Source organism: Crocodylus siamensis, chromosome 1 (genome assembly GCF_052110815.1).
Source record: "Crocodylus siamensis isolate JL-2025a chromosome 1, ASM5211081v1, whole genome shotgun sequence".
Lineage (NCBI taxonomy): Eukaryota > Metazoa > Chordata > Crocodylia > Crocodylidae > Crocodylus > Crocodylus siamensis.
Window position 1 is genome coordinate 166,119,947 of NC_143395.1, and position 21,751 is coordinate 166,141,697.

General features: G+C 47.3%; 1 protein-coding gene across 1 annotated transcript in view; it reads left to right on the forward strand.

Annotated features, from left to right (window-relative positions):
* The window catches only part of CAPN8 (calpain 8), a 53,620-nt gene extending 37,059 nt beyond the window's left edge, over nt 1–16,561 (forward strand). Inside the window, exons 12-21 of the mRNA XM_090048149.1 lie at nt 180–391; nt 1,043–1,079; nt 1,716–1,781; nt 3,099–3,156; nt 4,267–4,331; nt 5,969–6,037; nt 12,332–12,410; nt 13,917–14,033; nt 14,680–14,738; nt 16,327–16,561. Of these exons, the coding sequence (XP_089904275.1) occupies nt 180–391; nt 1,043–1,079; nt 1,716–1,781; nt 3,099–3,156; nt 4,267–4,331; nt 5,969–6,037; nt 12,332–12,410; nt 13,917–14,033; nt 14,680–14,738; nt 16,327–16,350 (786 nt within the window). The 3' untranslated portion in view covers nt 16,351–16,561. The remainder of the gene's footprint in view (nt 1–179; nt 392–1,042; nt 1,080–1,715; nt 1,782–3,098; nt 3,157–4,266; nt 4,332–5,968; nt 6,038–12,331; nt 12,411–13,916; nt 14,034–14,679; nt 14,739–16,326) is intronic.
* The last annotated feature ends 5,190 nt before the right edge of the window (nt 16,562–21,751 follow it).

The following is a 21,751-nucleotide window of genomic DNA, read 5'->3' on the forward strand; positions in this document are numbered from 1 at the left end:
TATACTAACATAGCAGAGCACTGGTGCATGCCTGCCTCACGCGGTCACAGATGTATTATTTCAGACTAGAAAGAAATTCTTGAGATGGCTTTTAAACAGTAAAATCAAGCAAGCAAGACTAGGCTGTCTAATGAATTAAGCAAGTTGATCTTTTAAAAAAAACAAACAAATTTCACCAGCTGGAAAACCACACAGATGTTCACTTGAGTCGAGAGTTCTTCGCAAGGAACCAACCAGCAGCCCGGTCTGACCCTTATATCAACCTGCGTGAAGTCTCTAGCCGCATGAAGCTGCCCCAAGGAGAATATCTCATTGTACCATCTACTTTTGAGCCTTTTAAAGATGGAGAGTTCTGCCTTCGTGTTTTCACTGAGAAACAAGCAAAAGCTCAGTAAGTATTGTCTTCAGGATGCTTCCTCTCCTCAAGGCAAGATGTGTAAGGAACAAGGTGCAGCATTTCGTACAACATGGTAGACTGGTGCTCTGAGCCCTACGCTGTCCTCTAGCTAACAAAGCAGCTACCACCATGGGTTCATATAGATGTATTGATTTTGGGAGATACAGTTATAGAACAATGGCTATTCAATGCACATGAACGTTGTAAAGAAATGGCTCTTCAGCTATGGTCTAACTTCCCCACTAATGCAGTTTCTAGATGTCCACCCCTCTTATTCCGCCTCTCAGGGATCTACTGGTGGAAGTTCCCAGCCTTGGGGAAGGGATTGTTTGTGTGGGGAAGAAGACACCCCCTTGGCCTGGGGAAATGGAAAAAAACAAGGATTCTGGCTTCAGGGCTAGAAGTCTATCCAGATGTTCCAAGCACAGGCCATCTGGTGGAAGCAGCAACAGCACTAGGTTTATACACTGAAGAGATTTAAAAAATGGACTGATGTAGTATACTTGAGGCTGGGATAAAAGCAGCAAAAAAGATAGTGAGGCAAATTATGAAAGATTGATTGAAGGTGCTGCTATACAAGATTACATGCCTTTATAAATTGTTCTGTAGGCTAACACTAAACTAATAATTTCTATTGTTTTTCAGGGAAATTGGTGATGTGGTGGCTGCAAAACCATACGAGGTAAATGTCTTCAGTTATGTTTAAACTGATAGACTCTTTCTTTTGGTCCAGTAAATATTTGATTTGGGATCTTTTTGGGCTTGCCTTTAGAATGCCTTACTGCAATCAGGAAAAGGAGGCTTTCAGTGACAATGGATCTTTATACATCTCTCTGACCATGTTACACATTCAGTCGTGCAGGTGCAATTAAGTCTGTCCATTTCTGAAAATGAGCCTTGGCGCATAGGGTCAGAATACACATGTATAAAAGCAATATAATTCTAATATGATCATCCACTGGTTAGAGAGACTTCCAAGGAACTGTTAAACTAAGTCATTTGTAAAACCGATATAGGCATGCTCAGCAAAGTCTTCTCCACAACTGTATCACAAGCCTAATTTGATAATACAAGTCCCTTCTAATCAGTCTGTGAAAGTATTTACCCTCAAATGGACCTAATCTTGCAAATGGAGCCACTGAATGCTTTAGAATTGGATTAAGGGAATGATTTTGTTTTGCTTCTTTGGCAATAAGAATGAACAATTTCTTCCAGTGTAATCAATTTGCTGGAAGGCTGCTGTATCACATCCACTTGTCATTTCCTATCACCTCTGTCTACTGTAATAAACCACAGTATCGGTCATCTCTCCCTTTAGCCTCATGTGGATAACAAGGGCATAGATGAAGAGTTCAAGAGCCTCTTTCAAAAACTTTCTGGAGAGGTGAGTGGATTAAAGGAAAGAAATGAATCATGACATCTATGCTACAGTTAGACAAATATTTTATATACCAATTCATCTTCCAACCTGGTCTTTCAAAGAACTGAATAGTTTCCCTTTCTTATTATCTCACAGCAACATTTTTACTTCAGATTAATGCACTTTATAGCAGAAAAGTTCCGGTAGTTTGTTCTTCTCATTCGTTTGGAATACGATTTCACTTACTGAATAAGGCAACATGTAGCATTACTTTTTAAAGTGTGATGAATGTGAGTTTTGACTAGGAGTCAAACTCTGTGGTGTGAGAGAAACTACCTGGGGAGTGAGCCACAAGGTGCTAGAGCATAATTCTGAGTGTTGTACCAGTGGCTAAGATTATATTTTTTGCTAGAAGTTCCTAGAATCAGGAAATGGTTAGCTCTAAGGAACTGATGCATTCTCTCGTATGTACTATTTATAACAGATCTTAGGATCTGTAAACTCCTGTGGCTGGTGGCTGTCATCTAGATTCACTCTGAAAGAGTTGATACCTGGGTCTCCTCTGAAGAGCAGAAGCATCATTTGTAGCCATAAAGGTTTATTGGAGTTATGATTGGTGAATCTCTGCAAACTCTGTTTCAGTTTTTATAAGCCTGAGAAGTTTTCAGTGTAGTTCTGAACCTTTTTTATTTGAGATACTGAGCCAGTAAGAGCAGATCTAGCACTTGGTATTGAAAATTAATATATCATGGAGTCATAGGGCTGATAGGGATCTCCGGAATTCACGTAGTCCAGCCCCTTGCTTGAGATAGCATCATTCCTATCCGAACCATCTGATATAAATCCTTGTCTGAGCTGTTCCTAAAACTACACAATCAATCCTATTGCACAATTACGAGGCACGTTGTCCAAAGATACCAAAAGCATCCTAACCAGCCACAGGTAAACCAGGGTGACAAGGGCTGTCGGTGTCCAGCTGCTACTCAGGAGATCCAAGGGAGAGGGCAGTGGCCCCTCACCCCCAGCTACAAAGGAAGGCAAAGCCCTGACATCTGTCGCATACCAGGTTATGATACCATGGTATCACATATTCCTTATTCTAAGTACAAAGAAATTATGATCATGTCCCTTGGTTACCACCTTGGGGTGGCTGTCGGTAAATGTTGATTATTTATTTATTTATTTATTTTGGAAGGGCACTTTGAGACTTGGAATAAACTAAGATTCACATACCTTAAATCAGGAGTCTCTCCTTGTGCATTACAGGGAGAATTCATACAACTGTTTGTTCTAATGACTTTTCATGTTAACAGTTCAGTTAAGTTTGTATTCTATTTCCAGGACTCCGAAATAACAGCAAATGAACTTCAAACAACTCTGAACAGGGTTTTAGCAAAGAGTAAGTTTCATTAGATGTTTCATACTAAGAAAAGCCAACAGGCAGATGCTGAAACTAATAGACATAAATAGAATTGTTCCTTTTTTCAGACTGAACATCTGTGCTCACTCTGTTTCAGTAACACAAGAATAATAGCAACGTTAAAGGAAAACTGCTGTGATCAGTTAGGGGTGATGGATGTAAGGTAACTCCCTCTAAAATAAGAGAGAGAATGCAGAGTCAGAGTAGTGAAGTCAGGCTTCCCCTGGGAAAATTGTCTGGGGCTTGCACCTTGCGTATATCAGCGGCAAATCCAGCCCAGCAGACTGTGTTGTTATGTGTCTGAAATGCATGGCTGAGTAGGATTGCATGGCAACACCATCTTGGAACCCTGTGCTGCCAACAAAGCCATAACTGAAGTTTTCCTGCACAAAAGCACAATCCCTCCACAACTGAGGGCGAACTTCTATTAGCTGTCAGTAGTAGAGGGGCTCTGTTACGGTTATGCATGCTCTGATTGCATACCACAGAAGTTACATATGCATATGTGAAGAGAAGTCCTTTATCCCCAGATTGGCCCTGGCATAAAGAGAGAACACATCTGTCTCTTTTCAAGAGAATCATTTTATTGGAAAGCTAAACATAAGTTACCTAGCATTCATATCGGGCAATGGAAATTCAAAAATATACTCATGCCCAGGAGGATGGATGCAGGCCAGACCCCAGGAACTCTTAGCTCTTGTTCAGTTCTTTCAACAGCTCAGGTCTGTGATTTCCCACTTCTCCCAGGGTTACAGGTATACTTGTAAGTATGTATGTATGTTTGTATGTATGTGTAATATATATATAGTACTTGCAAAACAAAGCACTAAATAAATGCACAGTAGGCTGCTCTACTGTGCATTAGAGTGATTGCATACTTTTTTGTGATGGTTAGTGTACAGTAGACTAATACAATTGCACATTAGCCTTATAGTATGGTTTTTGCTCTGACACTGTAGTGCACAGCCAGTCTACTGTGCATTACGCATCTTGTGTAGATGTGTCCCCTGTAGTGGAAGGAGGCTGCATTTTTCTTGAATGCAGAATATATTTGTCTAAAGTATTTCTGACTTGATTTTTTTTATTTAGGAACAGATGTTAAAAGTGATGGATTCAACATAAGCACCTGCAGGGAGATGATCAGCCTCTTAGATGTATCCTTTAAATGTCACTTCATTGTTCTCTAAAGCTCCTGGATCCTCCTTGCAAAGCATTTTGATAAGATAAGGCTAGATTTACACTTCCCATATTTCCCTGTGCATCTTTCTTCACTTGCTGTAGGCAAAAATCTCAGGAAAGCAGTTCTAGCAGCTCTGTGTTGCAGAGACTGTAACTATTTCAGAGCTGATTCTTTAGCACACTGCTGTTTGCAGCTCCCATCTTTTAAAGGTTTCTTAAGACACAGCTAGTTGGGTCAGCAGCAAGGCCAGGGCATTTATTCTGTCACAATTATGCAAAATCTGGAGGTTCCTACTACAGTGGAGCCGAGCTGGACACACCCAGCATGTGCAGCAGCAAACAGCTCTTGTACATAACCTGTGCATCCTTCTACTGGACCATATGTTCCCTCAGCAGTGGGGTCCTAAAGATACAAAGAAAGATCAGAGGTATAGGTTGTAGCTGTGTTGATCTAAGGACATAGGCAGACAAGGTTCTTTGGGCAGATGTGATATTTTTTATTAGGCCAGCGCAAATAGTTGGACAAATTCTTCTTAGTAAGGTTTCAGGCATAAATACCCTTTGTCAGGCCTGACAAAGGGTACTTATACCCAAAAGCTTGCTAAGAAGAATTTGTCCAAATATTTGAGCTGGCCTAATAAAAGATATCACATCTACCCAAAGAGCCTTGTCTGAGAAAGATCAGAGGAACTTTGGGGAGGGGAAAGGCTGGCATAGCACTGCCTCCCACTGCATGGCATGGCACCTAGCACCTTTTTGAGAGCTGAGTTTCTTTTGGTCAGAGTGCCAAATGGATGGAAGGGGAGGAGTTGGGGGATTTTCATAGTATGTTTCCCTCTCAAAGGAGAGTAATTAACAAGGCTGGGAAAGGGCATGGGCATGTAGCAAACAGGCAGCCCTGCATGAGTAGTGATGTGCTGGGATATGAGGGCACAGGCCTATACTAGAAGATCACTTGTTTCTAGAAGTGACCATCATGCTTCCTGCTTACCCATTCTATGGCCACCCCCAGATGCTCTAAAGGATGACACAGTAAAATGGCAGTTCAGAATAGGCAATGGAGTCAGAATGAGTAGGGTCATTTTTCATTGGAAGGGGTATATGGGACCCTGCAGGCTGCAAAAGAACATGATGCAGTCTTTTAATCGCTGAACCCACTCAACTTGTGCAAACATTCTGGAATTACTGGCTTAGTTCAGGTGTAATCAGCATAAAGCAGGGAAGCTCCTGATACCCACTGGAAACAGCAGACATCTAACAAGTGTTCACTGTAAGGTCAGGCCCTTTGGTTTGACAAAAAAGGGCTTTCAGCAGAAGGCTGCTCTTTACCATATGAAGTGCAACTGCATCTAGGAGTTCTGATACATGTAACGAACAATTCAGTACATTGTTCCCCAGCGCTGAGGGGAGTGCAGAAACTAATGACACCCTCAGCTCAGTAAAGGTAAAGCTGCAAGTATGTCTCCACTGGAGGGGTTACAGGTGAAAGCTCCTACTGCATGGAAAAGTACATGACATTGCAGTAGGTCATTTATCTTTGTCAGAGATGATTCCTCTTCATTTTAATAGGCATAGAAAACTAGTATTTGAATGAGGCCTTTAACATATTCAGACCGATGGGACTGGTTCCTTGGGACTTGTAGAATTCAAGACACTTTGGATGAAGATTCAAAAGTATTTGGTAACTATTTTTTTCCTTTCCCTGCCCTTCAGCCTTTATATAATACAGGTTAAAATCAATGATGGGTTTCAGCCACAAAGGCCAGAAAAATGTCCCAACTGCCTTTCCATTTGATGACATTTGATACAGAATTTAGAAACTTGATTGACTTGATTTCGTGTAAATGAACAGGACCTAGATGTTACACGATTGTTTGTGCACCAAGGTTGCCCCCAGTATATCTGTATGGCTTAAGGCAGCACAGTGCAGAGATAGCTGAGCTAGTTCTGTGCAAACTAGATCTGGAACTGGAAGCAGCCAAGCCCTGGACATTCAGCACTGTGTCCAGGTCCATTAGCTTTGCTGAAAACCAGGGCTTATCTCATGCAACTCAATGCTAACATAGTTGTATTGCTACCTGTTCCAGAGTGACCGGCACAGAACTAGCTTCAGTATCTCTGTATGACATTGCCTTGTGCTACGTAGAAGCTGGTATGCGAGTTTACTGTTCACACACAGCTCAAGCTGTATCTGCCTGGCACTGCTTTCTAGACATGACCTGAAGTATGTTTTGGGAACATAATTTGTTAGTTGACAGTAAAGAGGAACTTTTTTTTTCTTTTAATTTTTTTTGTGAAAGTCCTGAATTTTCAGTATAGTGGTTTTTAATATCCAGCAAAATTTCTTTGGGGTCAAACAGTTTTAAAGAAGGTTACATTTTGGACCTGGGCTATTTGACAATATGTTTTATAGACAAATATTTGAGGTGGTGTCCATTCCTGGTCTCATCCTGTGAGGTACAGAGTACCTCCTACTCCTACTGAAGGAAAGAGGAGATATTGAGCTCCTCATAGGCGGGAAACACTTGGATCACCAGCAGACAATGACTGGATGGCTTATATGAGTGAGAACATGCCTAAGAGCAGGTTTTTAGTTTCAAATTACTGAGATGGAGCTGGTTCATAAACTAGTTGGCATTACCAACTGTTTGTTATGTCCCTTTAAATGTTACCCATGCTGGCATGTGCATGTTGCAGCGCTTGCAAAATGAGAGGCATATTCCTTCAGGGCCAGTTTCCCACAGTGGAATGTGGAGATGGGCAAGTTGGCATCCACTGAGAATAGTTTTTGCAAGGCACAGCATTTGCCATTAGCTCAATGAAATTTTCCCATCACCTTCAGAGACAAGATGCCTTTGTGGTAGCAGTGCATATCACTGCCAATCAGATATTGCTTCTAACATAGTTTCAGGGTATGTCTACACAGCCAAGTAAAGGCATATAGAGAGAGGGCCCTGGAAAAGGTGAGCCCCAGGCCATAGTTAGGTGGGAGAGAGCCAAGGGAAGGGCTGGGATGATCTCGTTGCGGATGGCCCTGCTTTGAGCAGGGGGTTTTTATTTCATAGATTTCATAGACATCAGGGCTGGAAGGGACCTCGGGAGATCATAGAGTCCAGCCCCCTGCCCAAAGGGCAGGAAGTCAGCTGGGGTCATAGGATCCCAGCAAGATAAGCATCCAATTTTCTCTTGAAGGTGCTCAATGTAGGTGCTTGAACCACCTCCGATGGCAGGCTGTTCCAGACCTTGGGGGCTCGGACAGTAAAGAAATTCTTCCTTATGTCCAGCCTGAAGCGGTCTTGGAGGAGTTTGTGACCATTTGACCTAGTCATCCCCTGGGGCGCTCTGGTGAACAAACGTTCCCCCAGATCCTGGTGGTCACCCTTGATAAACTTATAGGTGGCCATCAGATCACCCCTGAGCCTGTGCTTTTCCAGGCTAAAGAGTCCCATGTCTCTCAGCCTATCATCGTAAGATCTGTTTTCCTGACCTCTGATCATGCACGTGGCTCTCCTCTGGACTCTCTCAAGCTTCTCCACATCCTTTTTCAATTGTGGAGCCCAAAACTGGACACAGTACTCCAGCTGCAGCCTCACCAAGGCCGAGTACAAGGGGAGAATGACGTCCCGGGATTTGCTCGAGAAGCATCTATGGATGCAACCCAGCGTTTTGGTCACTTTATTAGCCGCAGCATCGCATTGGAGGCTCATGTTCATCTTGTGGTCAATGATGACCCCCAAGTCTCTTTCTTCTGTAGTGCTATCCAACGTAGCACTGCCGAGCCTATGAGGATGCTGCAGGTTTTTCCTCCCAAGGTGGAGAACCTTGCATTTTTCGGTGTTAAACACCATGAGGTTCTCGTCTGCCCATTTGCTGAGCTTATCCAGGTCAGCCTGGATCACCCACCTATCTTCTGGCGTGGATGCTTTGCCCCAAAGTTTGGTGTCATCGGCGAACTTGGCCAGTCCACTCCTGACTCCAATGTCCACATCATTAATGAAGATGTTGAACAGTATGGGTCTGAGGACAGAGCCTTGAGGGACCCCACTGGTCACAGGGTACCACGATGAGTGACTGCCATCAGTTACAACCCTCTGGGTCCGACCACGGAGCCAATTTCCCAGCCAGCGGATCATGGTGGAGCCAAGGCCACAACTGGCCAGTTTGGCCAAGAGGTGATCATGGGATACCAGATCAAAAGCTTTTCTGAAGTCAAGATATATGACATCAATCTCTTCTCCCTCGTCCAGGTGATAGGTCACCTGGTCATAGAAGGAAATGAGATTGGTCAAACAAGACCTACCCACAACAAACCCGTGCTGGCTATCCCTTAGGATGTTAGCCTGGGCCAGTCCCTCAAGGATGGCCTCCTTAATAAACTTTTCTAAGATCTTCCCCAGGATAGAAGTCAGGCTAATGGGCCTGTAGTTAGCTGGATCCACTCTCCTCCCTTCTTCCAGTCTTCGGGCACTACACCAGAGCGCCAGGAGTTTTCAAAGATCCGTGCCAGGGGCTGGGCTATGACACTCGCCAGCTCCTTGAGTACCCTGGGGTGCAGATTGTCAGGGCTGGCTGACTTGAAGGTATCCAGCTTCTCAAGATGTTCCTTCACGAGGTCAGCATTTATGGAAGGTAGGGGATCCCCATCACCCGGATCTCCCTATCCCATAGCAGGCATGGGTGTCCCGTGGGACTGATGAAAGACTGACGCAAAGTACCTATTTAATAGGTTGGCTTTTTCCTGGGTGTCAGTTGCCAGTTGCCCCATCTGGTTTAGCAGGGGTCCAATGTTGCCCTTGCTTTTCCTCCGGCTCCCCACATATCTGAAAAAGGACTTTTTGTTGTCCTTGATGCTTGAAGCTAGTTGGAGTTCAGTTGCAGCCTTGGCTTTCCTGGTTTGCTCCCTGCAGGACCGGACCAGCGCAGAATAATCCTCCTTGGAGGTGAATCCCGTCCTCCATCCTTTGTAGGCTTTCCTTTTTAGCCGCAGGAGGTCCACTAGGTCCCTGGAGAGCCAGGGGGGCTGCTGTGCCTTCTTGCTGCCTTTCCTCTGTGTTGGAATAGATTTAGCTTGTGCATTGAGGATCGCTTCCTTGAGAAGCAACCACTCTTCTTGAACTCCCCTCTCCCTGGGGTCATGGTCCCTGAGGGCCTGACCGACTAGCCTGAGCTTGTCAAAGTCGGCTTTTCTGAAGTCAAGGACTTCTGTGTTGCTGACTGACTTGCCAGCTTTACAGCGGATGGTGAAGGTGATCAGCTCGTGGTCGCTGTCACCCAGCGACTTAATCACTAGGTCACCGATTAGGTTGTACCCTGTAGCCAGTACCAGGTCAAGCAGCGCTTTGCCTCTCGTTGGCCCATAGACTTCTTGAGTCAGGTAGAGGTCATCCATGCACAACAGAAAGCTTTGCGACCGCTCGGATTTTGCTGAGTGATCTTCCCACGAGATGTCCAGGTAATTGAAGTCACCCATGGCAACCAAGGTCCTGGAGCAAGCGGCCTCAGTCAGTTCCCAGGTGAACTCCTGGTCAAGCTCAGGACTTTGAGTGGGAGGTCTGTAGTAGACTCCCACCGTTGTGTCCCCTGTGCCATATTCCCCACGAATTTTTACCCAGAGGGTCTCTAGCTGTCCATGCTGGTCACCAACATCAGCTTGCAGGGACATGTAGCTTTCCTTCACGTAGAGAGCTTCACCCCCGCCCCTTTTGTCAACACGATCCCTCCTGTACAGGGTATAGCCCTGTATACCCGTGGTCCAGTCATGGGTGGAGTCCCACCAGGTCTCCGTTATCCCAATGATGTCATAATTCTTTGCACTGAGCAGGAGGATGAGCTTCTCCTGCTTGTTGCCCAGGCTCCTGGCATTAGTGTACAGGCAGGCAAGTGTGCCCTTGGGGGCTCTTGCCTTGCCCACAGATTGTGCCAGGGCTGGGGCAGGGGTGGGCTCCCTTAAGTGCCTTGGTCTGCTGGCTTTGCAAGTGTTGCTCAGCAGGCCAGCAATGGCAGTAGTCCCCCCATCCCCCAGCGGGCTTAGTTTAAAGCCCGGTGGAGCAGTTCAGCCAGCCTGACTGAGAAAAGCCTCCTCCCCAGGGGGAAGAGGTGGAGGCCATCTCTTCCCAGCAGCTCGCTGCCTCTCTCACCAAAGAGCGGGCTGTGGTCGTGGAAGCCAAAGCCTTCCCGATGACACCAGCTCCTCAGTCTTTGGTTCACTGCATGGATCCTCCTCTCCCTCCTCAGCCCATAGCCCGAGACTGGGAGGATCGACGAAAACACCACCTGAGCTCCCAGACCCCTAAGCTCCGCTCCCAAATCCCTGTAGCGCCTCATGACCTGGCTGGGGGTGCTCCGAGACGTATCATTGGTGCCCACATGAATAAGGAGCATGGGATAGTGGTCTGTGGGCTGGAGGAGCTCTGGGATCCTCTCCACAATGTCTCGGATGCGGGCCCCCGGGAAGCAGCAGACTTCCCAGGCTAAGGGATCGGGGCGGCAGATTGCCCCCTCAGTGCCCCGCAGGATGGAGTCTCCCACAACAAACACCTTACGCTTTGTCTTGGGGAGAGCGGGGCCAGTAGCTGTGGTTAAGCCTGGGTTGCCTGCAGGAGCCAGCAACTGCGTGGGCTCTGCTGGGGCTGCAAGAGGTGCAAACCTGTTGCTAAGCTCCGGCGGGGCAGCGGCCTTGGTGCGGCGGGCCTTCAGGCCCTTGACCACCTTGGTCCTTGCCCCTGCCTGGGCAGAGCGGGAGGTCCCAGAGTCCTCCTTAGTCGCGGAGGGAGACGGAGCTCTCCCCTGCGGCTCCCGGGGGAGAAGGGCCTGGCAGTAGGAGTCAATCTCCTGCTCACAGTCCCTGATGGCACGCAGTCTCTGGACTGTGGCCTGGAGCTCCTCCAGGTGGCGCACCAGAGACCCCAGTAGGGAGCAGATCCCGCAAGGGGAAGGGGCCATGCTCCCGGGCCCCAGAGCCTGAAAAAGGGACAGGCAGCCCCTGCAGCCAAGAGCCAGGGGCTCCGTCTGCATGGCCGTCTCTGAGGTGCCCGATGGGGGGGCCGCAGAGCCCGGGGGGACCCTCGGGGTGCGGCGCGTGCCCATCCGTGTCATGCCTCTGGTAGGCTGGCTACGGCTGGGACTGACTACTCTGGGGGGTTCGCCGGCAGGGTCTCGTGCCCTCCCACGCCCTTTCCTGCGCGAACTCCGTGCTAACTCAAGCGCCTGTTGATGCAGGCTGTTTATGCAGCCTGTTCGTGCAGCTCCGGTCGTGGGGTTCCCTGGGGGGCTGGGCCAAGTAGGGGCCTGGGCAGGGGCTTGACCCGGCCCGGCACCAGGCAGTGGCCTCCTCCCAGGGAACGAGGAGTTAACCCCTTCCCACCACGAGCCTGCTTACCTCCGGCTGTGCTGGGGGTCAGCAGGGGGCTCCGCGGCTGCTGAGGGGGTGTCTGGGGGGCTTCGGGGGAGCGGGGGTGCAGCGGGCTTCACCCGTGCATCTCTCACCGCTCCGGAGCCTAACTGAGCTTTTTTCCCTGTTTGGCGGGCCCTTTTAAACTGCGCGCATGTGCAGTGGGCCTGCCGTCGGGGAAAGCTGATTTCTTAGGCCGGGGGGGCCCTGCCCGGGATGGACTAGATGACCTCCTGATGTCCCTTCCAACCCTAACTTTCTATGATTCTGTGATTGCAGCTCAGGTTGGCATATACCCATGTCAGGTTGCATTTATCTGGGATGGTTGACAACAGTCAGGATGACATGGCAGCCCAGGTTACAGCATGGGTTTTACAGACAGAGTAAAAGCTCTGTGGGAATCTTGGCTATATAATCCAGTTGTCAGATCATGCTAAATCCTGTTCCCCTTAACACCATCCTTGCTATTATTACCTGTGCTAGCCAGATTAAAATGGATGGGGGTGTGCCAGCCCATTCTGCAGTGTCACTGTGCAGATATACCCTAAAAAGCAGACTCCATATTCCCTCTTTCCTTGGCTCTAGGAGATCTATAAGAAAATGGATACTGACTATTCTGGTACCATAGATGCTCATGAGATGCGAAATGCCCTTGGAGAAGCAGGTAAATAGCTTGTGTAGAAAGATCCTGTGGTCAGGTAAAGTCCAGTATTAAAAATGTTGCAGCCTTAACTATTTCACTGTCCTACCTGTCTTTATAGCTCTGATATGACCTTAGTCTCCTTTCTCTCTTTTCCTGATCCTACTCCCTCCACTTTATATCATCAAAATCCCCCTTCTGCTTCATGTTCCCAACTGCTAAATCCCTCATCTGCACTCTGATTATCCCTTGTGATTGAGTGACCTGGCACTTCTTAATTTTGAGAAAGATTAAAGTAAGAAAGAATAAGCCCAACACTATTTTCCTGCTTTGGTGCTGTAACTATACCGTCCCTTTCCCTGACTTTTTTGCTCTTCCCACAGAAGAAGTGAGCTCCTCATCCTCCTCTACAGGCTTCTCCTTCTGTCCCCACTGTTGGCTAGAGCTGACTTGCAGATGTATTAGTGTCTCCTCCCTGCTCAGTGCTGTCCACTTTTTGGGATTGCTGGTCAGCTCTGGCTTCAGCAGTGGAGCAAGGTTTCCTGAATGATTTGGGTCTCTAAGCTCTTTCCTGGTGGACATTTTGGCTACTGGATCCCTGTGCTTTGAGTTATGCCAGAGGAAGTAGAATTAATGTGGGCCCTAAACTGAGCCCTAAAACTCAGCACCAGTGAGCGCATCAACATGTTCACTAAAGTGCTGTAGTTACTGTGCATAGAGTTTAGTACTTGGTTAACCAGTTACTAAATTAACTTGCACTACAGCACAGTAGTGTCAGCGCATGGGTTTTTAGTGATGCTTACTGCACAGTAGTCTAATACTCCTGTACAGTAGCTTATTAGCACAGTTTTTGCCTGGCATGCTACTGTGCACTTAGTGTCTCGTGTAGACTCACCCACTCTGCCAGCTATTGGCTACACAGTAGTCTATATGTGCAATTAATGTGACTGAATATACTCTGCATGGAATATACTCCAGATACTTGAGCTGGAGTAAACTATTCCTGATGTCACTGTCTACACATGTGTTCAAGCACAGTAATTTACTGTGCTGCTGGATATTGCTTGTATCTGATGAGACCATCTGACAGTGCAGTAAATTAGTCTACTACATCCTAACTGCCACACATGTGTAGACAATGATTCTGTACTGCATAGCGAATTAATTTACTGTACAGTGAAGTATCTTGTGTGGATGTATCCTGTGATCACTACTGCTTGGCTGGGGCCCCAAGACTCATTACAGACTTACTTTGGGAATATAGGACTAAATAAACCTACAAGAAACTGTAAAATATATGTGATAAGTTTGTTTGAGGGAAGGTTAGACCTGTCTCCCCCAGAGCACAATGGACTGTGAAGAGGACAATATGCAGTAGAGATAATGGAATCCAGCACAACTCCCAGGATGAATAGCACATAATCCTTCATCTATGTCTGTCTAGAGCTGCAAGATTTCACATAAAAACTGTATTGAAAAGAGTGCACTAAACTGCTGCTTCAGTGATTCATGTCTTTTCCATGGTGCTAGGTTTCACTCTCAACGATAAGGTGCAGCAAATCATTGTCGGCCGCTATGCCAGCAGCAATCTGACCATTGATTTTGATGGCTTTGTGGCCTGTATGATACGCCTGGAGACCCTGTTCAGTAAGTTTCTTGTTTCCCTACAGAACAGAAAATGAAGGGGCTCAGCAGTTCTGAAGTATTTGTCAGCTGCTGTAAAAAAAAGAAAAAAAAGAATCACCATGTGAATATGCAAGAAAGCCAACAAAATAGCTTTGCTTTCCAAGGCAGGAGAAAATCTGCCCACTGTTTTTTAATATTTGTATGTCTAATGTTAACTATTCCATTTGCTTGACCATTGAGGGATCTTCCCAGAAGATGAAACTCTTTTTTAAAAACCTATCATACCCTTAGTTTGCAATTATCCTTGCTGTCTCCAGCACTCTGACCCCACTCCACCCATTTCTTTCTCATTTACCTTCTACAGCGCCTGCTGAGACCTCAGACTCCTGAGTCCATTTCTACATATTATGTATCATGGACTGTGTATGCGCAGCTTAGGATGTTTTGTGACTGTTCTATTATGAATGCAGAACTTGCTGTAGTGGATGTAGCCAGGTATCCTGCCACATGAAATGGCTTATAAACGATACTTAAGAGAAACTGCAACTCTAAATATAATTCCAAATCTACGTAGGCCACGAATGGAAGCCAAACCTCAGCATTTTATCAGACAATCAGTAATTTTCTACATGACAACCATAATTTCTTCCCTTCTCTTGCTCTTCAGAAATGTTTCAGCTTCTGGACAAAGACAGGAAGGGAGTCATCCAGCTATCTCTGGCTGAGGTAAGACTAGTTAAATTGACCCACCATGAGCAATTAGTCCCCCCACCCCTCCCAACACACACACTTCCTGGGAAAATCCATTACTAGTGCTAAACATGTTAAATAATGAATCAAAGAAAAATCCACTGCGGATTCTACAGGTGAAGAAGGTGGGATCTTTTCAGACCAAATCATCCTACTAAAATCCTTCCTAGTTCAGTAGTTCAGTTCCAGAAGAGGAGGATTTTTATATAAAACAAGACAGACAAAAATATTGTTCAAAATATCTCAATTTGCCTACATCAGGTGTGCTCAACCTTTTTGCACCATGGGCCAAGAGAGGCAATGCCCAGGCTATCAGGCGTCATATCTGGCTGGTGAGGCAGGCGTAGTGGGGCCTGATCCAGCTGTGTGGAGGGGGGCAGTGAGCATGGCCTGGCCCTGATCCAGCTGTGTGGGGGGAAGGGGACTGGTCTGGCCCCAACCTAGCCATGCAGGGGAGGGTGCACAGCCAGGCCCCAATCTGGCTGTGTGGAGGGGAAAGGGGTTTGGCCTGGCCCCAAAATAGCCATAGGGTGGGGCAGAAAGGGTGATGTCCTGGACCCATCTGGCTGTGTGGGGTTAGGGAATTTGGCAGTGGAGGAGGGGTGGCAGTAATAATTGCCACTGCTCCTCAAATTTCCTGACCTGAGCACTCCTGGTCTAGGCTATGATGTTCCTGTGTTTATTTTCACTCTCTTCTTTTCAAGGTGTAGCAGAAAAGCACTATAAAGTATACAGTAGGGAACAATTCTTGCATGACAGAGAACAAATGAAATGATCTAACAGCATCTGGAAAGGTCTTTAAGGCTTCCTATCTTTTACAAAGATTTTAATAGTGAAAAACAAACACTGGGTCCCAATCCTTCCCATGCAGGGTATAAGTAAATCCAAACAGCAGAATATCTAGGAGTCTTACAGTCTAACGTCAGCAGGGGTGAGTCAGATGCTCCTAAGACGTGGGAGGAATTTGGCCCAAGGACTTTTCAAATACCAACCATCTCCTTTTTTAGCATGTTGTCTTTCCCAGTGAGAAACCTCAGCTCCAGAGTCCAAAGCCAGCTTCAGCTCTGAACTCTCTCAAGAGCTGCTGGAACTGAAGTCTGGTCTTGCCACAAAGCAACCAGATCCAGTCTTCTTCAAAATGGGGTGGTATTTGGATTCACGGTTCCTTGAGGCATGCTCTGGACACTCCAGACCATTTAAGTTATTGATTCTCAACCAAGGAGTTGTAGCATCCTGGGGTATCGTGAGATCCTTTGAATGGTGCTACAGGGTGCTATCCCATATTAGCACTGTTAGGTATGCAAAAACCTAGACATGACTTGCAAGATAAACCCAGAGGTTTAACATGGGAGTCTATAGTGTCAAAAACATCCTGACCTGTTGTATTTCTGAGTTCCTTTCGACAGAAAAACTGCTCAGTAATTTTTTTCATAGTCAAAAAACAATTAAAATTGAGTTTTTGAAATGGGGTGCCACTAAATTCAGAAGAGTTCAAGGAGCTAGGCCTTGAGTCTAAAAAGGGTGAGCCCCACAGATCTAACACCTTGTTCTCTTCCTCCCCCAGTGGCTGTGCTGTGTGCTGGTTTGAGCCATTAAGTCTGAATTCAGTGGAGCTTCCCAGGAACCCTAAAATGTGATGGGACCTTCATGTACCCGGGAGCGTATGACATTGTATTTCCTGTATCTCTGAGTGGCTCTGGTATTGCTGCTCCTCTGTTAGGGGGTGGAAAGAAATCTGTTTTCATCCCTGACAATTTATTTTCAAACAAAGCAAAATAAAAACAATCTTGCCATTTGGAGCAGCAGCACTATAATGATACTTGAACAAAAACACTTTCCTTTCCTGTCAGGCTGTATTTTTGTTTCTCGTGTAGAAATGTCACAGATTTCTCACAGATGGACTCAAGTGGCATAACTGGGATTGAGATTCCAACTGCACACTGAAATTCAGCACTGTGCAAATCCAACAGGGATCTTTATCGCTTGAAACATTTGGGGTTTGTTCCCCAAAGCGGAATGCCATTCTCTGAATGGGGGCTTTATGCAGTAAGAGTGATATTGTAATCATTGGTGGTTAATTGAGTTCTTCAAGAGGTGTTGCCTATTCCGCTGTAGCCATGCATGAACTTGGGATGTTCCAGTGAGCAGAAATGCAATGGGCACATACACCCTGAATTTCCTCAAGCTTCACACCTTCAAAGAGTGGTAGGCAGGTATTAAAGAGTGCACATGGCAGATCTTGAATTTTGAAAAGGGGTGTGCATGGTGAGGTGCACCATCACATATGAAACAACACATATGTTTCTCCAGTTAAGAATAAACTAGAAGTTTACTAATACACTAGGGGCCTGGGGCTGTATTACTCAGTTTGAGATTGAAAATTAAGAACAAATATAACTTCACTGGAATGAGTTAGATGCCATCTGCAGGGCTGTGAAATAGGAGCTTCATAACCAGGAACAGTTAACAGACAGCAGAATTGTAGAATAAAGGATAGCTTGATTGCTGAAACATTTAGACCATTGAAAAGAGAGAGGGTCATTAACACCAGTGGAATGGAGAGTTCAGAAGGGGTCAGGTAGATTATAATGAGCCATGAAGTCAATTGATTCCCTTGCTGCTGCCTGACTAGAAATACTGCTGCCACTCCCAAGCAGTTGGTTTAAACTTTTGGGGGAGCCAGAATCAAAGAGGGATGGCACCGGTACACCTCCATGGATCTGCCCCTGGGTCTGTACCTCTATTTGCTCACAGCTGCAGAATCTGGAGAAGCAGAGGAAACTGGGGTAGGGTCCCATTAACTGGATTATATTCTCTGTTTATGGGGTAGTCTGCGAGACTAAGGCTGGAAGATTGGGTCCTAGGTCAATAGATGGGGCTGAAGTTGGTTTCTGGTTCCCAGTTCCTTATTTGCAGTTCCTAGTTCGTTCCTGGGACCTGTAGTTGTATTCAGTGTCACACTATGGAGCTTTGGCCCAATCAGCCACATCAACATGGCAGCACAGGGACCTTGGGGCTATGGGTTTGGGAATCATGGCCCTTAGAGACAGTCTAAGTCCCTAGAGGCTCTTGTCCCTAGATAAGCCATAGTCATTTGGGGAACTGAGGAGAATGAGTTCAGAGTCAGTGCTGAGGACTCCAGTTCTGGGGGCAGGGGGGACGACTGCCAGAGGTTCTGGTGCTGTGAATGCAGATGAACCTGGTGCTCATGTAGAAAGGGCAGTTGAAACCCACTGTGGCTGTGTTTTCAGTAGCATAAACAAGTCTGTCAGTGTCCTAAATCCAGATGGAACAGAGGGCTGGTGCTGATAACCTTGGTGCTAAGCGTGGTCAGGGTCCTACAGATGTCTTGGGCTGGTTCAGAACTGGGGAAAAGCAAACATGAATTCCTGGGCCTTGGCTACAATCAGATGGTGTTGTCAGATCACTCATGCTCTGCTGCCACTCTCAAAATCTGCCCCTGGTGTACTTCAGAGTACCATCATGTGAGGGGAGGAGGATAACAGTTTCACTACCTCATTTCTAGATTTGGCATGTGCCAAGTGGTTGGGAAGGGTACAGGGTAAGCTTGAGACTGGTACACCCTGGGAGCCCTGAGGAAGCAGTGTCGACATCCCTTTCATTTATCTGGCAAGGTGTCATAGCAGGGTCCTGTGTTCCAGGATTTGAGACCAACCCTATGGAATTACCCAGCAAGGTCTGGGAGGTAAGTAAGTTATAGATGGGACACATCCCTTGTATGTGGCATCACCCAGCCAGGACAGGCGCTTGGAAGTTGCTGTTGGTGAGAATAGTTCCACCCCAGGAGGGGCAGTATTTGAAGCCAGGTGACTTCGGGGACAGCTTGCTCTCTTCCACAGGTACTAAATCCACGGAACACATACTTTGTTTTAAACAACCAACTGAGCTGCCAAATGGCAGCGAAAGGAAATATTAAATGATGACCAAAAGAAATTTAGTAAGAAATAGGAAAAATCCAGATTGGTCCCTTAACCACCTACACTTAGGTGTTGCTATACCTAAGATTAGGTGCTTGATCCCAGGCAAGAACTTCAAAGGAGCAAGGATAGCTGCCTAGGAAGCAAGAGGCAGCCTGACTCCATGCACACTCTTTCCAGGTACTGCTAATTAAAAGTCTCTATTCCCAAGTGCACAAGTTGTATCTGCACCCACTGTGGAATGAGCATGAGGACAACTGCTCAAAGGAGAAACCTCTGTAGTAGTGGTCCCCTTCCTCAGTGTTACTTACAATAGCCACTTTGTATAATGAATGGTTTGATCTGTTGAGTCTCCTGCTACCATTACAAAATGTCTTGCTGCAAGACCCTCCAGTGCTCAGTAATCCCTTTGGTCTTCCAACCATTCCTTGTGCTAACAAAGCGAGGCTCCTGCTGGGTCCAGCCATCTATCTGTCTTAAGAGCATTGCATCCTATTATAAAAAATGTGTCTGCTGGCCTCTACTGGGTGGAATCTGAAAAGTGCATTTACCTATCATTGGCCTTCCAACAGCAGCCTAGGTGTCAGGTGCCAGGCTCTGAAGACTTGGAGCAGAGCTTTGCAGAGCTGACCAGCTGTGATTACCCGCAGTGATAAGTGCCTTGTGTGCCCAGTAATTTCATATAGTGCTAGTTCTCCTCACAAAGCAACATAGCAGCCTGCTGACTGGTGACAGAGATCTTAACATACCTGCTAGTTTAAATACAGAGACCCACTTAAGAGTACACTCCATACTGTGGAAGTCAGTGATGGGCTTGAGCCTCAGAAGGCCCTGGATCTCCCTGGCAAGTGCTGTACACCAGGTGAGCCAAAAGAAAAACTCAACCCCCTTTTCCTGGGAGCTCTGTTGAGTATTCCCACAATCCCTTCCTAGCTGTGCAGCACAGCAAGTGAACACCGTGAAGCCCTGGATTAGCCTTCTGCTCTCATCTGCTGTTCATCAGTTTATTCCAATGATGTGTGATCACAACAGCATCTCTTAACAGGGCAGGGAACATCACATAGGCACAAAAAATCCACTGGATGCTCACCTTCCCCTCTTTGCCCTGTTCAGCATTGCTCAGTACACCCTCATTACAGTATTGCTCAGAGTTCTCTCAGCAGCTCTTCTCCCTGTCTTTCTCACTTACCTTTGCAGGCTGGGCAGATTGCTGCACTCCATCCTCCTTTATCTTTGGGAGGCAGACAGTGCTAGAGGAGCCACTTCCTCTTGTCTTTGTTCTTTGAGCACAACACTTGGCTAGCGGGTCTCAGACAACTGCTGAAAAAACGAGCCTTTTCATCGCATTCAGTGCACTCCTCTTTTCCACTTGGCTGCATCCGCAAAAAGATGATTAAGGTCTTCTTGTTCCTCTTCCTTGTGCTACAAGCTGAACAAGTGTCTGTGCTCATCAATCCCTATTCTCCCTTGGCCCCAGTTGCTTGTTGACTAAAATGCGTGCAGCTGCTTTTTAGGCAGGCAGTGGAGCATAGTGGCCTGAGCACAGGGCTCAGGGCCAGGGGTGCTGGAGTTCTCTGAATTGCTTGCTGTGTGGCCAGGCCTTCATGTTCAGACTTGCTGAGCTGGAGCTCCCATTTGAACTGAGTTGTCGGGGTGGGTCCGTGGGCCAGATCCAGTCTGTAGGCTCAGCCTGGTACACATGGGGCTAGGGCTCAATCCAGCATGTACCAGAAGAGGCCCCAGTCCTGCACACCTTATCACAGCTGTGGCATTGTGCCTGATTCGGCCTGCTGCCCCAGTCCTGACCCGCATTTGCTGGATTGGACCCTAGCCCCAGTGGCCCTGCATGTGCCAAATCAAACTGCTGCCCTACCTCTAGCCTTGTGGGAGTGGGACCCATTGCCCCACTCTGTCCCCAGCCCTATGTGTGGATTGGGCCCCATCACCCAGCTCCACAAGTGCCAGTGGGATCCCATGCACAGAGCTGTGTCTTTTGGCCCATGGGGGTTGGAGATTTGGCTGCAGGGGATTGGTGACAGTTCTAATTACCATTTCTCCCCACCCCTGGCAAACTTCCAGACCCTTGGGGAGATCCATGAGCCAGATCACATGGCTCCGTGGCCTGAATCTGACCCACAGTTGGGGGTTGAGCATCCCTAGTCTAGAAGAGACTTGTAGCACTGCATGTGGAGGCTGGCAAAGAAAAGTACAGGAAACAGGGCAGAGGCCCTTTCTTGTCCCACCTTCCTGTAAGAATATTTCCTCTTCCCATGGACCCAGGTGAGCCCAGCCTGGCCTGGATATGAGCTGGCACACTGCAAAGCCCTGTCCACTTCACTGGGGACTTATTACCACCACTCCTGCCACTGCTTCTGCATGAATTATGGCATCAAGCTGATTGAGGTCTGGCCTAGAAATACCTTCAAATGCAAGTGGTTTTTTTATGTGGTTGGCAGATGGATTTCACTGTGAGGCCACCATATAAGGAGCAATGCTGCATAAGGAGCAAGGAACCCAACATACATGCTTGGTGGCTCCAGGGCTGGCTGCTGGCTTGGGAGGTGAAAAGAGAAGTGTTTGAGGATACCTGCAGCTGCTTTTGGGTGGGCAGAGAACTGTTCTTGGGTGCTACCATATTGTTTTTTCCTCATTTTTGGATTGTTGTGACCTGCCAGTGGGCTGAGTGGTCCCTGAGCCATGGGGGACCCAGGTGCTTCCCTCCCTGGTGGTGGTGCCCCCCAGGTGGCACCTGCCCGCTGGCACCCAGCCCAGGTGGCCCCAGGGGTGCCGCAGCCACAGAGGGAAGCACTGGGGTAGCATACGGGAGAGGCCAGTAAGCTCCAGAACCCCTGCACTGTCCCCCCCACCTGGGGCCACCTGGGAACAGCTGGTTTGCCCCTGGGGTAGAGCGGCAAGGTAGCAGGAGGGCGGCTGGGTGTGCTGGTGGTGGGTGAAGGCAGTGGGAACAGTGCACAGGGCTCTGGAAGCCTGCCAAGCCTGAGCTTCCCCGAGCATGTCGGCTTCCAGGGCCCTGTGCACCATTGCACTTTG